Source organism: Propithecus coquereli, unplaced genomic scaffold, assembly GCF_000956105.1.
Source record: "Propithecus coquereli isolate 6110/MARCELLA unplaced genomic scaffold, Pcoq_1.0 Scaffold145, whole genome shotgun sequence".
NCBI classification, from domain to species: domain Eukaryota; kingdom Metazoa; phylum Chordata; class Mammalia; order Primates; family Indriidae; genus Propithecus; species Propithecus coquereli.
The window spans coordinates 2,775,419-2,791,357 of NW_012138858.1; the positions used below are offsets into that span (position 1 = coordinate 2,775,419).

General features: G+C 45.9%; 1 protein-coding gene across 1 annotated transcript in view; it reads left to right on the forward strand.

The window, feature by feature from the left end:
- Positions 1 to 6,258: 6,258 nt before the first annotated feature.
- The window catches only part of CMPK2 (cytidine monophosphate (UMP-CMP) kinase 2, mitochondrial), a 14,863-nt gene continuing 5,182 nt past the window's right edge, over positions 6,259 to 15,939 (forward strand). Inside the window, exons 1-3 of the mRNA XM_012639947.1 lie at positions 6,259 to 6,954; positions 8,387 to 8,501; positions 10,412 to 10,613. Of these exons, the coding sequence (XP_012495401.1) occupies positions 6,259 to 6,954; positions 8,387 to 8,501; positions 10,412 to 10,613 (1,013 nt within the window). The remainder of the gene's footprint in view (positions 6,955 to 8,386; positions 8,502 to 10,411; positions 10,614 to 15,939) is intronic.

The following is a 15,939-nucleotide window of genomic DNA, read 5'->3' on the forward strand; positions in this document are numbered from 1 at the left end:
CTGGACTGCCCTGCACCCGGGGAGACACGCTTTATATGGGGATGGAAACTGGCAGCTCTGAGCAACCTGTCCCGGGGGGGAAGGACACACCTTTTTTGACAAACAGTCAGCTGAGTTAGAGTTTTGATTTTCTCTTCTGGAAAACGAAAGTTGAAACACGGCCAAGAAAGCCGACGGTTCAGAAGGAGGGCCAGCACGCCGGCTTTCTCTGCCCCAGGCTCGGCCTCAGTCCACTTGTCTAGTAACAGTCTTTCGACTCCAGGTGGTGACAGATGAAGATGCCGATATCCGTCCAGAAATCCATAGTACGACACGCTCTTTATGTCTGCGTTACTGTCTCCTGAATTGACCCCAAACAGCCTCCACCCTGTCATCCTTCACACGGGGGTGGGGGTGGGGTTCTCAGGGAACGTTTGCTGTTAAAGCCAAATAAGGAGCAGAGTTGCAGACCCACATGGGGGGCTGCGGAACCGTTAGCCTCAGGGACCCCATTCAGACGCAGTAAAAGGCACAGGGACACGGTGGAATTTGTGTCTTAACCCCCTTTGGTTATTCAGCTTCATTTATGTCCTGTAAAGTGCATTGATACAGTGTCAAAGGTAGACGTTTAGATTTTCCTGCAGATTCCTTTCTGTATTGTTTCTGATTGATATTTCCACCCAGGAAAAATTGGCTGTTTTTCCAAGTTACTTCCTAAATTGGCGAGAATCGCTGTGACTCATCACTTATTTATCTTTCCAGTTTTCTTAGAAAGTGTTGTCGACTCTTGTACCGAAGTCTTCTACCTTCCAGCACTCTTTACTCACAACTGTGCTTCAGCCTGTGGTCTGAGGCTGTCATGAGACCTGTGCAAAGTTGCAATGGTCCTAGTGGTTAGGCTTCTGGAGCCACAAACCCAAGCTGTGTGCCTTTGACTAAGTTACTTCACTTCTCTGGTCCTCCATTGCTCATTAGCAAGTGTCTTCTGCAGATTTTTGTGTAGATTGAAAATGCTAATTGATGTGAATCACTCAGAAAAATGCCTGGTAAACTTTAAGTGTTCAGTAAGGGTTAGATATTTTTATTCTAATAATGTCATATTCTGAACGGAAACAGAAATAACTTTCATTTTACTTAAAAGGAAACTGAAAGCAAATTCTGCAAACTAGCAAGTGTATGTTTGATTACCGGCTATGCAACAATGGATAAATATTACCCAAGTCCTTAGAGTCTTCTTTTAAAGTCTCATACCATGGTCTGGCTCAACTGAAAAATATTATTTGCTAGATCACGTGAGTATGAGGAAATGAAAACCAAGTCAGTTTATGTTTCAAGTCAAATATTACAGATAGCACAGAGGGTGACAATGCAGGCTTTTTGAAGCAAAAGTTTGAAGGATTGAATCCTAGTTCAGCCGATATTGTGTAATTTTCAGCAAAAGTCTTTACCTGCTTGATCTTGCTAGGACATCTGGGAAATAAGGATAGTAATGTCTAAACTACACAAGGAATTTGAAATTGTAACGAAATGTATACTAAGCAATGAGAGTAGTGCTTGGCATAATATATTAGAAACATTTAGCATATATATAGCACTGTGTGCCAGGCACTAGATTTTACTTTGCAGGTACTTATATCACACAAGGAGTAAAGATTGGAACCGGGATTTAAGTACCTGCAATACTGCTCAATAATTAATCATTATCATGCTATTTTATTATTGCTTCTTAAGTCTACTCTATCCAGGACAGTTTATTTCATTCCTTCAGTCATTATTTAGTCATGCTTTCCTTTTTCTTCCTTTCTTCTCTTCTTTCCTTCCCTCAATAAGTTTATTGAGAGCCTCCTATGTATCACATAAAAATGTTCATAAATATGAATAAAATGTAAATGCATAATTCAAAGTCCCTGCTGTCAAGGAGCTCACAAAAGTCGTCAGTCCCTTTGGTACTCTGAACACAGGCTTATTCTCTCATAGCTTCTCTTCCCCACCCGTCTAAGAACAGAGCTCAGAAGAGTAGACTTGCTTTGGAACTTATTGAATTAATAAAACAGATGCCTTAATGCCATAGGTACAGATTTTATAGCTGTAAGTGCAAACTAAGGGCCTCCACAGACAACTAAAACCTACGGCTTTGACCTTTTGACAAATTTGCTTGCCTGCTCTTCATATCATGGAAATAAATTGGTTTTAATTACCAGTTCCCTGATGCTAATGATGTTAAGCATCTTTTTATGTTTGTTAGCCATTTGGGTATTCTCTTTTGTGATGTGCTTGTTCAAATCCTTTGACCATTTTTGTATTGGGTTTTCTGTATGTTATGATTGATTTGTAGGAAATCACTATATAGTCACTTTGTTGGTTATATGTATTCTAATAGTGTCACATTCTGAATGGAACAGAAATGACTTTCATTTCACTAAAAATAAGCAAGTGTATGCTTAACGATTACCAATTGTGCAATGATGGATACTACCCAAGCCCTTGAAATCTTCAAGTGTATGTATATATATGCACTTTGCTGGTTATATGTATTGCAAACATCTTCTTTAACTATCTAGCTTTTCTTTTTACTAATTTATGGCCCCAAAGTTGTAATTGTGTGTGTGTTTATATAAATGAAATGTAATATCAATATTAAAGTGCTTCAAAATAAGAGTACTGTTCCTTGAAATTTTTATTTATTTTTCATTTAGCATGTGTGCGTATGCATGTATTGGGCTGCATTTTAGAAGTTTCAAGACCACCTTCATGTTTGCCGATTCATTAAAAGCACTCGTCAGACGCGGTATCGGGTTACACTCACAGCTGGGGTTTATTTCAGTGAAAGGAGGCAGAGCCAGAGTGGCAGGAGAACGATGTTAGCCGTGATGTTAGCCGCGCAGAGTCTGGAGCGGGCAGGCATGAGCGGTTGGGGCCTTCACTGTCTGGATAACATAGGATGTCCTTTCTCCCCAGCAGTGAACTGCAGGGACATGTTTGAAATCGATGGCCAGGAAGGCCTGCTGGAGGCCTGCTGGTCAGGCCCTGGGTTCTAGAGAAGGCAGGACACGGGGGCTGCTGAGTCCAGCCACGGGAGCCAAATCTCAGGACAGCCTCAAACTCCTGGGATCAAGTGATCCTCCTGCCTCAGCCTCCCAAGTAGCTGGGACTACAGGCACCACCACGCCCACTAATTTTTCTGTTTTTAGTAGAGACGGGACGGGGTCTTGCTCTTGCTCAGGCTTGTCTCGAACTCCTGGCCTCAAGCGAACCTCCTGCCTGAGCTGCCCAGAGTGCCAGGATTATAGGTGTGAGCCACCGCAACCGTCCTCATTGTTTTATTTTCTAATACTCAAACTTATTAATGTAGAATTGTATGTAATACTCTCTTTTTGGTATCCTTTTCAATCTGTAGTTCTATCCTCTCATGTATTCCTATTCTGATTTGCATTTTATTTCTTTTTTTCCATTTGAATAAACTACCTAGAAGCATATCTATGTAAACAGATTTAAAAAACTAAGCATTTAGTGCATGAGGATTCATTTAAAATAAATAAAGAATAAAAACTAAGCACTTTTACAAAATAAATGATTTTTTAATATTTATTATTATATTTATATTTGTTAATTCTCTCTCTTTCTTTTTTTCCTTTGAGCAGAATGGCTAGAATAGTTTCATTTTTCCTTGTTTAAACCTATGACTGTCGAAGACCATGGCTTTTCTTATGACTACCGCTGTGCTATTCATTCATTCAAAGATACCTCCTTGAAGTACCTTCCCAGCTTGCAGCTGTTATCCTTTCTACCCACAAGGGTGGGTCGAACAGGCAAGTTTATTCAATCTAAACATCCATCTGAGACCATCAGAGTCTCTGTGCTAGGAATTTGTAGGGGCTCACAAAGGTAACAGAGATTTTCTTTTATGAATGAAGATACTGTATCTTCAATATCTTCAACACTTGTTGAACATTGACCGAGTCCAGATACTACAGTATCATTAGTTTTACATCTCCTCGTAGTGCGAAGGCAGGTGAAAATGGACAGGAAAACTTAGGAAAATATATGATGATAGACAGCAAACTATGTGCCAGGGTATCTTTCCCGAGTTGGAGGCTCATGGGGAATTAGGAATAAGCTAGACTTTCTGCTTACCCTCAAGTGCTCAGGGGAGGGAAGCAGACTGGCAAGTGGGTAGTGACTGCAGTGTGTAAAGTCCTATGATACAAAGAACCTTGAGGGAGCACCGGGGAGAGGCTGGTAACCCAGATTTGGTGGGTGGGGAGTTATAGGCTATATTGTGCCCCCTGAATTCATATGGTGAAGCCCTAACCCCCAGTTCCTCACGATCTGACTGTATTTGGAAATAGGGCCTTTAATGAGAGGATTAAGATAAAATTAGACTGTAATGGTGACCCCTAATCTAATCTGCCTGGTGTCCTTCTTGGAAGAGGAAATTTGGACTGTCAAGGAGACACCATGGATGCATGCACAGAGAGAGGACCGGGCGAGGACACCCTGAAATCGTGGCCATCTGCAAACTAGAAAGACAGGCCTCAGAGGAAGCAACACCCACCAGAGCCCCGATCTCTGGGACTTCTGGCCTCCTGAACTCCGAGAAAATTAATTTTCTATTGTCGAATCTGCCCAGTGTGTGGTATTTTGTTATGGCAGCCCTAACAGACAAACACATCCTGAGAGGGGGGTGGTGTGGGGAAAAAGTCAAGAAAGCCTCACGGGAAGACACAGTACTGTCTTACTGAAGAAAAAGGATTACAGCAAGACTCCTACTTTCATACATTTCGTACACGTGAAAACACCTACACACACTGAATGTCCAAAACTCAAATTGCTCATAGACAATGAAAACGATTCCATTCTCGAAGAGCTAAAAACATCTTAAACTCCTAACTATTCTTAGCCTATTAACTTATACTTCAGCCACATATCTATAATGTTTCATGTATGTTAAAATGATTTTTTTCAGAATTAAACATAATTCCAAACTTAAGTCCAATTCGATTAAGACATAAAAATTTTAATTGCTTTCAGCTCACCTAATGTTTTCCATCTTTGTCTCAAGTCAAGATTTTTGAGAGATTTTTCCCATGGAATATTATTATCTATTTTTGTTTTTTGTTCGCTTGCTTATCAATTTTAAAAAGACGCAGTTAATGGGTAAGAACAGACTAAAATGTCCATATAACTGAGTAAAACATCGTTACAGGAAAGCAGCAATACTGCTGATGCCGGACTTGTGTTTGGCAGAGCACGCGATCATGCTACATGTTACTTACCTCTTTTTACTTCCATGCAGGAAACCTTAACTTGGTGTATGAAAAGCAATTTCAAGGTGCCAATCGGTGCAATACTTCCCAGTTTGAGAGTCAGTAAATGGGGGAGGGTAATTCCAAAAAGCGGGAAAATCTTGTGCACAGGTGAGTGAAGTGCACAAGTGAATGAAGTGTACAGGTGCAGGCACAGGTGAGTGAAGGCATAGCTGAGTGAAGTGCACAGGTGAGTGAAGGCACAGGTGAGTGAAGAGCACAAGTGAATGAAGTGTACAGGTGCAAGCACAGGTGAATGAAGGCACAGTTGAGTGAAGGCACAGGTGAGTGAAGAGCACTCCGCGATCAGGCAGGAAAAGCAGCTGTGTGGGACTGGAGGGTAGAGGTGGGCTGTCCAAGTTGGGAATTGAGGTTAGGGGAGCGGCTCCTAAGTCATCCAGGCGTAAGCAGCCTGCAAAGCCCGTGGGCAATGCCAGAGAGATGGTTACATCCAGGAGAGACCTCTCTGTCCTTCTTTTCCTAGTGCGCACGTGGACCCCCCCGCCCCCCAATACACTGGGCATAAACTACAGAGGAGAAATTCAAACCAGAGTCAGGGGGACACCTGCCACCCACAGAACACAGCCACCGAGCTACCGATGGGCCGAGGAGAGCTCAGGTCCTCATTCGGTGCCCCCTGAGGCCCCGAGACCCGCTAAGGCGGATGCCATAGGCCGGGGCTGCGACAGTCCCTGGGAGCTGGCGCCTGGGGACAGCTTAGGCCGGCGAAAACGCGCGCCTGGGCCCCAGGGCCGAGCGTTTCCTCCCCCAGCGCCGGCTGTTTACCGTGCAGACTTCGCGCTGAGGAGGCCGGGGAGGGCGCCCCAAGCCCCAGGCCCCTTCCCCGGAGGGCGTCCCGCTTTCGTTTCCCGGCCGCGCTTGGCTTTCGTTTCCCCGCGGCGCCTCCCTGCCGCACCCCCCGCGCCGGTTTCGTTTCCGAGGCGCGGCCGAGGGCGGGGTCGCTGCGGCGCTCATGGCCTTCGCCCGCCTGCGCGCCCGACTCCTGCTCCGGCGACTCTCGGGGCCGCTGCGCGCGCGGCGCGGGGTCTGCGCTCGGGCCATGGCTCCGCCGTGTCGCTTCGCCCTGGAGCTCCCCGACTGCACTCTGGCCCACTTTGCCCTGGGAGCGGACAACCCAGGCGACGCGGACGCCGGGGACGCGCGCCCCGATCCCCGCCTGGCGGTGCTGCTGGGGCCCCCGGGGCGGAGCTACTCCCTGTGCGTGGCGCTGGGCCCGGAGGTTGGCTGCAGGGCCAGGGTCCGGGGAGCACGGCTGCACCAGCGCCTGCTGCACCAGCTGCGCCGCGGCCCCTTCCAGCGGTGCCAGCTGCGCAGGCTGCTCTGCTACTGCCCGGGCGGCCAGGCCGGCGGCGCGCAGCACGGTTTGCTGCTGCGCGACCCCAGCGATGGTCCGGACACCCGGTGCGCTCTGCTCGACCTGCTGGGCACTTGCGAGGAGGCCCCGCGCCCGCTCCTGGGCGAGTTCGAGGCCGACGCGCAGGGCCAGCTGTGGCAGCGCCTCTGGGCGGTGCAAGACGGCAGGCGGCTGCAGGTGGGCCACGCGCGCGTCCTGCCCGCCCCGGAGCCCCCACTGCACCCGGTGGTGCCCGACCTGGCCAGCTCCGTGGTCTTCCCGGACCGGGAAGCCGCCCGAGTCGTTTTGGAGGAGGTAAGAGTTCTGTCCCTTCCCAGCTCTCAATGTGGCATCCACACCTTGTAGACCAGAGACCTGCACCAAGCAGCTGGCCTCTAAAGACCTGTCCTGCCTGGGTGCTTTGTTCATGCGCATTCACGAATTAGTCCGGGAAGGTGTCCTGCGTGGCAGGCTCTGTATTAGACTTTGTGCGTCTTTTAAGATTCTTGTTTGCAAGGATCTTCCACCCTGATGTGGAGCGCATCCCAGCACCGAGCAGGCGCTGCTTGCTGTGCTGTAAATGCAAGCTGGAAGTATGCAGAAGGAGTCAAGAGGCCACTGGGGATGGTGGAAGACCATGTCCTCTAGGAAGTAATTCAAGGATCTTGGGGTGTAGAGGAAAGTGTGGGAGTTTGGGGGGTTTAAGAAACTTAGACTTGAGTAGTGCCTACCTGCTTACTGGCGGTAGACCTTGTGCGAGTTACTCAACTACTCTACATCTCTTTTCTTTTTCTCTGTAATACAAATTCCTGTCTTGCAGTGTTGCTCAGATGAACTGACTCACAGCAGGTGCTCAAGAAAGGAGATTGAAAATTCTTTCTGACCACAAGCCAAGCTAGCCAGATGTGGCCTCCCGAGGATGCCCTGTGGGTCTCCGAAATATTATATTTTACCAGATTATGGGACAGGGTTGTAGAGCAGTTAAGAGTGCAGGGTCAACCACACAGTATTGAATTCAAACTCTGACATTTATTAATTGTGTCACTTTCAGCAAGTTTCTTCAACATTCTTTGCCTCTGTTCCTTTAATCCATAAGGTAGAAATAATAATAGTATCACCTTCACAGAGTTATCATGGAGACTGGCCAACTTAATATTTGTAAAGCACTTAGAAGATTGCTTTGCTTGGAGTAAGCACATAAATAACAAATAAGTGTCTGGGCCTCCTCGTGGAGATGCCCTGAGCCGCAGTGAGGTCATGCACAGCTAGGAACTTTGAATTCCCAGCAGGACATTCCTCTGCTAGCTGCTAGCATCGTGATTGCAGTGCTGGGCACTTTTCTCAGCCCCCTGCGTGGTTAGGAGAGGACGAGGTGCAGATGCAGACTGCTCTCTTTACAGCCTGTAGTGTACCTGATTTCTCACACTTGTGACAGACTGTCCTAGGTGGGCCTGTAGTTCAAGGTTGCTGTTTACACAGCACGCGATTGTGTGCCTTGCCTGGCCTTCCTCCTATAGGGGAAGTGGCTCACCGAGGGCTACAGGCTGAGTGATCCAGCTACTCAGTATAAAATAGAGCAGTCCAGCCTGTCCCAGCTTCAAAGTACTCTGAGTTCTATAAGACTGGCACGGTGCTCAGTGTAACTTAGTCCTTATTAGCATTTGGTGATCTTGTCCTCAGCCATTTAGATGTGGTTTCTGCAAAAGCTCCATTGCTTCGTTGCTGATGGACAGACATTGTTTTACAGTGTACACCCTTTATTCCTGAAGCCCGGGAGGTGCTTGAGCTGGTTGACCGGTGTCCGAAGCAGGTCCAGAGAGGAAAGTTCCCGGTTATTGCCATCGAGGGACTGGATGCCACTGGTAAGAGAACAGCACGTTTTAGTTATAGGCAATGACCTTGATCCGTCACAAAAATAGAAATAGTTCTTGCAAAGCCACACTTTAAACGGAGTCTGATGTGTGCCTCTACTATGCGGCGGGCACTGTGCCAGGCAGGCCGTGGGATGCAGAGATGAGTAAGACCTTCAGCGCGAAGCCGCGTGAGGAGCGGGAAAGCCGAGCCCTGTGCTCTGGGCAACACAGGAAGGGCACTGAATCTGGCCGCTGAGGGGGATGTGGGAGGTGGATGCATGGTCAGGGGAGATACCTGGTTGTGTTTTAAGTACAGTTAGGAGTTGATCAGGTGACGAAAGCAAGAAAAGTCCTCCAGGAAGAAGAAATAGCACAGGCAAAGTGTAGACTCCTGAATCGGCGAGGTGTGTCTAGGAACTGTTTTGGAGCAAAATGTGGAAGAACTAGGAAACGGAGGGAAAAAGTCTTTTGAGCTGTCAAACAGATGTCAAAATACAGTGGGCGTGCCCACACTTTGACCAAAACGAAAAAGGGGGAGAGGAGCTGCTCTGTGGGCGCAGGAGACACCGAGGAGAGGGTTGATCTCCGGGAGGCTAACATCCATGTGGTTCAGCACAAGGAGTTTCTCTTTCCCGTGTCAACCTGAGGGGTGCAGATTTTTATTTTTGAAAATGTAAAAGGCACTTTCCACGTAGGGGCCCTCTGTGTATGCATCTAGGTTGACTGTGGCTCAGGCGACTGCTCATGCTGACTGCCCTGGCCCATCTGAGTGATCGGGCCGTGCCCTGGCCTTCAGGGAGACCGGCTGTCCTCACTGGCGTGTGCTGGCTGGGCGCAGCCCAATTGTAGATTTTTCAGTGACAGAGGGAATTCTAACAGCATCAATCCTTCAGCCAGTGTGTTTTGTTGATCATTTATTTTGTACTAGAGCTAATTTAGATTCGGTGGGGTTACAAAACATAAAGATTTAGCCTCAACACAGGCATCCACACACACAATTTGCAAGGAGATTGGATGGAGTGGCAAAAAGAACATGAGCTGGTGACTCTGTCTGCCGTTCGTGTGCACCCTGGGCCCAGGCCCTCTGCAGGGTGAGTTTGAGTACATTTGTTAACTTCTCCAGTGTCAATTTCTTCATCTGTAAAATGATTAAATATTAACTGTTTTGCAGCGTCATTGGGAGAATTAGAAGCAGGATATGTGTGGTGCGCATGGCTCATAGTAGACATTGAGAAATGGTGGCTACTGTTAGGATCCCTCTTGACACCCCAAGGAGAAAAATAAACAGTTGATAGTAAAGTGTTAAGTGTGAGCCAGAGAAAAATTAAGTCTAAGTGGCAGGAGCTCAGAGAAGCCATCGAACAGCGACTGAGAGTAGATCATATTCTCGTTGCCCATCCTGTGCTCCAGGCAGCCGCTAAGAACTAGGAGATGGGTCCCCAGAGGTCGCCAGGTACGTCACTGAGGCTGCGCAGAGGCAGCCAGAATGTGAGGCAAGAGTGGACCCTGCCTTTAAAAAGGAGCTGGCAGCCTAGAGGCAGACACAGAATATCTAACGGCCACGCCCAGAGGGGCGAGAGCAGGGGCAGTGGAAGAGCGAGGTGGGCGACCGGGTGAGAGGACGAGCAGTAGCTTGGACCAGAAATAAAAATAGCACATTAAAGGGGCTGTGGTTTCTGGACCTCTGATGCTGAGTTTACCATTAGCCAGGGTTTTCCTCCAAGTATTCTGATACCAAACAGACGAATCCTAAGCTCCCGTGGGTCTGCAACTGTTTATAATGCATTATATCATTTCATCAACTCCTTTGATTTTGCAGGTTGAAAGAATTTCTCTGCTCTTTCTAAGTTAATATTAACTTTTGGGCATGGTATGGTGGCTGTGGCTAAGCTGGGCTATGTTTTGTGTACGACCTGCAGGTAAAACCACAGTGACTCAGTCGGTTTCAGGTTTACTCAATGCTGTCCTCTTAAAGTCACCACCCTCTTGCATTGGCCAGTGGAGGAAAATCTTCGATGATGAACCGACTATCATTAGAAGAGCTTTTTACTCTTTGGGCAATTATATTGTGGCTTCTGAAATAGCTAAAGAATCTGCCAGATCTCCTGTGATTATAGACAGGTATGTATACAAATGCCTTAAATTAGGCATTTTCTCCCTAACGTATAATTGTATGTGTGTAGATATATATGCAAGTACACAACTGTGTTTGTCAGACTGTATTATGATAATAATAGGAATAATGTCTGGGATTTATTAATTACTTACAGCTGTACCTGACATTTGCTAAAAGCATTACATACATTATACTAATATCTGGAACAACAACTTCAGTAGGTGGATATTAAATGCTATCCCCACTTTACTGATGAGAAACACAGGTCTTAGAAAGGTTAAGAACCTTGCCACAGTGACTGAGCTACGATTAGCATATTGAGGATGTTAACAAAGTGTCTGCTTCACAAATCTATACTTTTAGTGGTTCATTTGCTCATTGGCTTATTCAACAGATACCTATTGGGCACCTACTGTGTGCCACAGACTGTTCTCAATTCGGGGTTCAGTGCGGTAAATGAGAGAGATGATACCCTGCTTTCGTAGAGCAAACATAGCATTGCAGGAAAGATAATAACCCAGTGAACAAACACAGAAGATAATATCAGAACATGATAAATGCTAAGAAGAGAGCAAAGTGACGGCCTAGAAAATGGCTAAAGCCCCACTAGGTATGGCACAGGAAACCTGTCTGAGAGGGCACTGCTAGTCTAAGCTCTGATCAGAGAGCCGGGTGCAGAAATCCCAGAGAAATAGAAAGCACTGTGAGGGGGGAACCGCAAGGGCAAAGCTACGACAGAAAGAAGCTGACGCACTTGACGACTAGGAAGGGCCAGCTTGCGGGAAACACAGGGGAAGAGGGGTGCGTTCTGGTGATCAGGAAGAGAAGGGCAGGGGCGGATGGGCAGGGTTTGCAGGGCCTCGTGAAGAGCGGATTTTATTGTGAGTGCACTGGGAGCCATTGGAAGGTTTCAGATAAGGGAGAGATGTAGACTGATTTATATTTTTAAAATTCCACATGCAAGAAATATTAATAGCTTTAAAATGCTATTGGAATGGAGAAATGCTGTAGCAAGCAGGTCACACCGAGCATACAGCACCAGGACTCGGAGATGGGGAAATCACAGCCACCAGGAGATTCCATTTGGTTCCCATCGGATTGGTGAAAACCATTACAATTAAAAGTTTCCTCATACCCAGGCTTGGAAATGATACGGATGGCTAGGAACTCTGATAGCATGCTGGCGGGAGATGGATACTGGCACAATCACTTGGAGAACAATTTGAGAAGAGGTAGCAAAGTGAAAGATTGTTTCCACCTACTGAAGGAACCTCATAAAAGTTTATTTCAGCTTCGTTCATACGATTGCAAAATTTTGAAAACCTAAAGCTCATCAATAGGAGAAAGGGCAAATAAATACTAGCACATTTGCGAGGTGGAGTACCATACAGCAGTATAAACACGTGCAACGCATCAGTGTGTGCAAATTACAAAAGCATAATGTTGAATGAAAAATAGTCACGTTGCAGGAAAATGTTCCATAGAATACAGGCACAATGATACATACTGCAGAGAACACAGAGATGCAAGGATGTTGAACACCGAATGCAGGAGAGCTGTCCTCTGGGAAGCAGAGAGAAATGCAGCTGATACGGGGTCCAGAAGGGCTTCAATTTCAATTGGTTAATTAACATTACTCCATTGTTCTTTTTATTCTCTCTGTCGTTTTACTTGTTTTTAGAAAGGTAAGCCATTGCATTCGAGTGTGACATTTAGAAAAGAGCATTAATCAAAAATGTAAATCTCAAGGAACTCCAAGAAGTGAACACATCCAAGTCACCTGTGCCCAGATCAAGAATGAGAGGCCGGGCGCGGTGGCTCACGCCTGTAATCCTAGCACTCTGGGAGGCCCAGGCGGGTGGATCGTTTGAGTTCAGGAGTTCGAGACCAGCCTGAGCAAGAGCGAGACCCCGTCTCTACCAAACATAGAAAGAAATTAATTGGAAGCTAAAAATATATATAGAAAAAATTAGCCGGGCATGGTGGCACATGCCTGTAGTCCCAGCTACTTGGGAGGCTGAGGCAGTAGGATCACTTGAGCCCAGGAGTCTGAGGTTGCTGTGAGCTAGGCTGATGCCACGGCACTCTAGCCTGGGCAACACAGTGACTCTGTCTCAAAAAAATAAAAAATAAAAAAATAATGAGAGCCTTCCATGGCCTCTGCCCTGCCCCCTACCCCAGGCACTGCCCATTCTGCTCCCAGAGGTGGCTACTATCCCCACTGTCACTGCCATCTCTTAGTTTTGCCTCATCTTGAACTGCCTGTAAGTGCAGCTATACATAAGTATGGAGTGCCGTTTGCATCTGACTTCTTTCATACCACATGTGTTTTTAAGATTCGTCCATGTTGCTATGAACTTTATTTTACACACCTTTATTGCACATAGGTATGCAATTCTATTGCATAGATTCCCAGGAGAGGAATTCCAGGGATATGGGATTTGTGGATGTTCAGTTTTTTAGGTATTGCAAGTTTTCTAAAGAAGTTTAAAGAATTTCAGGTCTCCTCACCTCCCCACAGCACTGTTTGAGAACTCCCTGTGACTCAGAGCCTGATCAACAGTTCACATGGCCAAGCTTTAATTTTAACTCTTCTAGCATTTCCACTTGTTGCTGGCGGGTCAACTGGTCAGTTAAAAATCCAGTTTGCCATAACTGATCCCAGAACTTCTACTCTTTTCTTGAAATAATATTTTTCTCTGTACACGTTTCTGTTTGTCTGAAATACTCCATCAGGAGATCATCTCCAGTGTATGTAGAGAATGAAGTGTACAGTGTCGGGGGAACAGAGAATGAAAACGGAAAAAAATCAGCCAGAAGGTTGTGGCTGCAGTCTGAGCTCTCATGGCCAGCAGGTGGTTTTAGCAATGGGAAGGCAGTGGGGATGGCAAGATAATTATTTCAAAGCTGTTATGTTATGAGAAATCCTAGAAAGAGCCAAGAAGGATAAAATATCTCGTTCTTGGGATGCATTTGCATGGATGATGTTTTGCCCTGTTGTCAGTATGCCCAGTGTTACCCTATTTGATATCTCTTTCGATACAGTCCCCTTTATTTCAAGGGGAAAGACCCAGTGGGGTGTGATTGCCTGAGGCACATTATTTCCTAGGATGCCCACAAATCCTGAAGCAGCACGAGCCTCTGGGTGGAGGCAGGGACTTAGGCTCTCTGTTTTCTAATCTGTGAAATGGGGATATTCATGACCCCTCCCCTGCCTACTCTGAAGACTAGTGATGAACATCCAATGAGTGGATGAATGTGGACATGCTCTGGAAACAGGAAATCGCTATTAAAATATAAAGCATTAGTGTATCAGCTGTGTATAATGTGTTGGCAAATTGCATTTGATTTAAACCGATGTAGTTTCCCTGATGGCAGAATTGGAGAATGCTACACAGTGCAAAGAGTCTGAAATTGATGGCCAAAGGGTATGATTATTTAAAATGAGCAGCAGTGTTGTGGTCGGGAGCACTCCATAGAAAACAGGTCCCTAATTCTTCCCTTGATTTCTCTTCTTCGTGTCTGTGAATTGTCTGCAATTTAGTTCTTTAAAGAGATACCGTATCACTTTGTCAGATGGAAAGAAAAGAGCAAGTTCTTTGTTATCTTGGTGGGTTGAAAGATTTTAATGAAATCCATTTTAGACAACACCATCATCTAACTGAAAAATATATGAGACAAAGTAATTTTTGATGGTGATTATGGTTAAGGTTGGTGACTTAATAACCCTTATTATCTTTAAAAATCTATTCTTGCTGATGGTTTTTCTACAATAAAGAAGACTTTTAAAATTAAGATTGTATCAGCCTCTGTGTGTGTAGCTGGGTATTTCATTCAGTGAATATTGAGCATGTGCAGAGCACGGTGCAGATTGTAGCTTGAAAGAAAAAGGAAAAGAAAACCTGGACCCTGCCCAAATTTATTGAGCTTGGGGGACAAAATGCATCTGGCAGAGAGGGTAAAAGGCGTTTGTGACTAATAAGAGTCAGGTAAGTAATGCACAGGAGGGTGTCCTGGCACAATTCGTAAGAGCCGGCAGCTACAGCAGCCTGACGCTCTCAGAGCGCACTGTTGGAGGCCGAGCAGGGCTTCGAAGGGTGGGTGGTACAGGGATCACTAACTCCCAGGTGAATTTTTTACTTTTGTCCTTTTCAGTACTGCCTGGATCGTGTTATTAGAATTTGAAATGATGAAGCCATAGTTATAACCCGTGTCCAATAAGAATTAGATACCGGCTTATAATAACAGTGTGATAAAGTTTTTTTAGAGCACTTGCCTATATTTGCAATAACCATGGAAGGAAAACAAGGCTTGCATGATTTCCATTTTGCAGATGAGTAATTGAATTTTGCCTACTTCCACAAAGCAAGTGGGTCCAAAGGCCAAACAGTGCACAGCTCGGACAGCACAGTGAATTTACTACGAAGACACCACTGTGTCCTTCTCACTGTGGAAAGTAGTTCCAGTCTAAAACGATCAAGAATTTAGGACTTTAAAGAACTGAAGGCGGTAAATTGAAAATATAGATGAGGAGGGGACCATAGGCACCTCCTTAGGTTGGGATGTTTATAATTATATCATAAATATTTGTGGTAGGTGATAGTCCTTTGATATTGGGTCTGACATTTTGGATTTCGTCACTTAAAATGGAAATATGACAAGAGCAGGGCAAATGTATAATAAAATATGCCAAAAAGTGAAGTAGCTCTCATTCATTCATGTATCCAAAGGACATTTATTGTATACCTATTATGTGCCAGACACACTGGACTAAAAAAAGATTTTCCACTCAAGGAATTAATTGTTTAAAGGAGGAGACAGAAGGCAGCATACTTGTAAAAATTAACGCTAATTTACAAGAGGAGTTCTTCAACAGAGTCACGCATAAAGGGATTTGAGAGCACAGGACAGGACGCAGTGAATTCTGCTCGGGGGGCCTCACAGGAGCTGGGGTCTGAAGGGAGAGGAGAATTTTGCTGGCTGAGAACTCTCGCCAGAGGGAGAAGTACGAAGACAGGCCCAGTACAGATTGGGAAGCGGGTTCTTACTAGGAGACCGAACGTGTTCTGCAGGTCGTGGAAATCCACTGGGCATTTTAAGCACAGGCTGATCTGATTTTTACTTATGGTTATGATTTTATCCCCCCACCAAAAGCATTTTTTAAAAAAATGCTGTGCAGAAAGAGTGACTGAGGTGCCCAGAGGGGGTTTTCGTGAAGCCCCGTGTGGTTTATTCGTCTCCCTGCCTGATCCGGACGCAGGGTCAGAGGCTGGAGAGCTGGGAAGGACAAGGGGGCTTCCAGCCAGGGGCCCCCAGTCTGAAAACAATGTC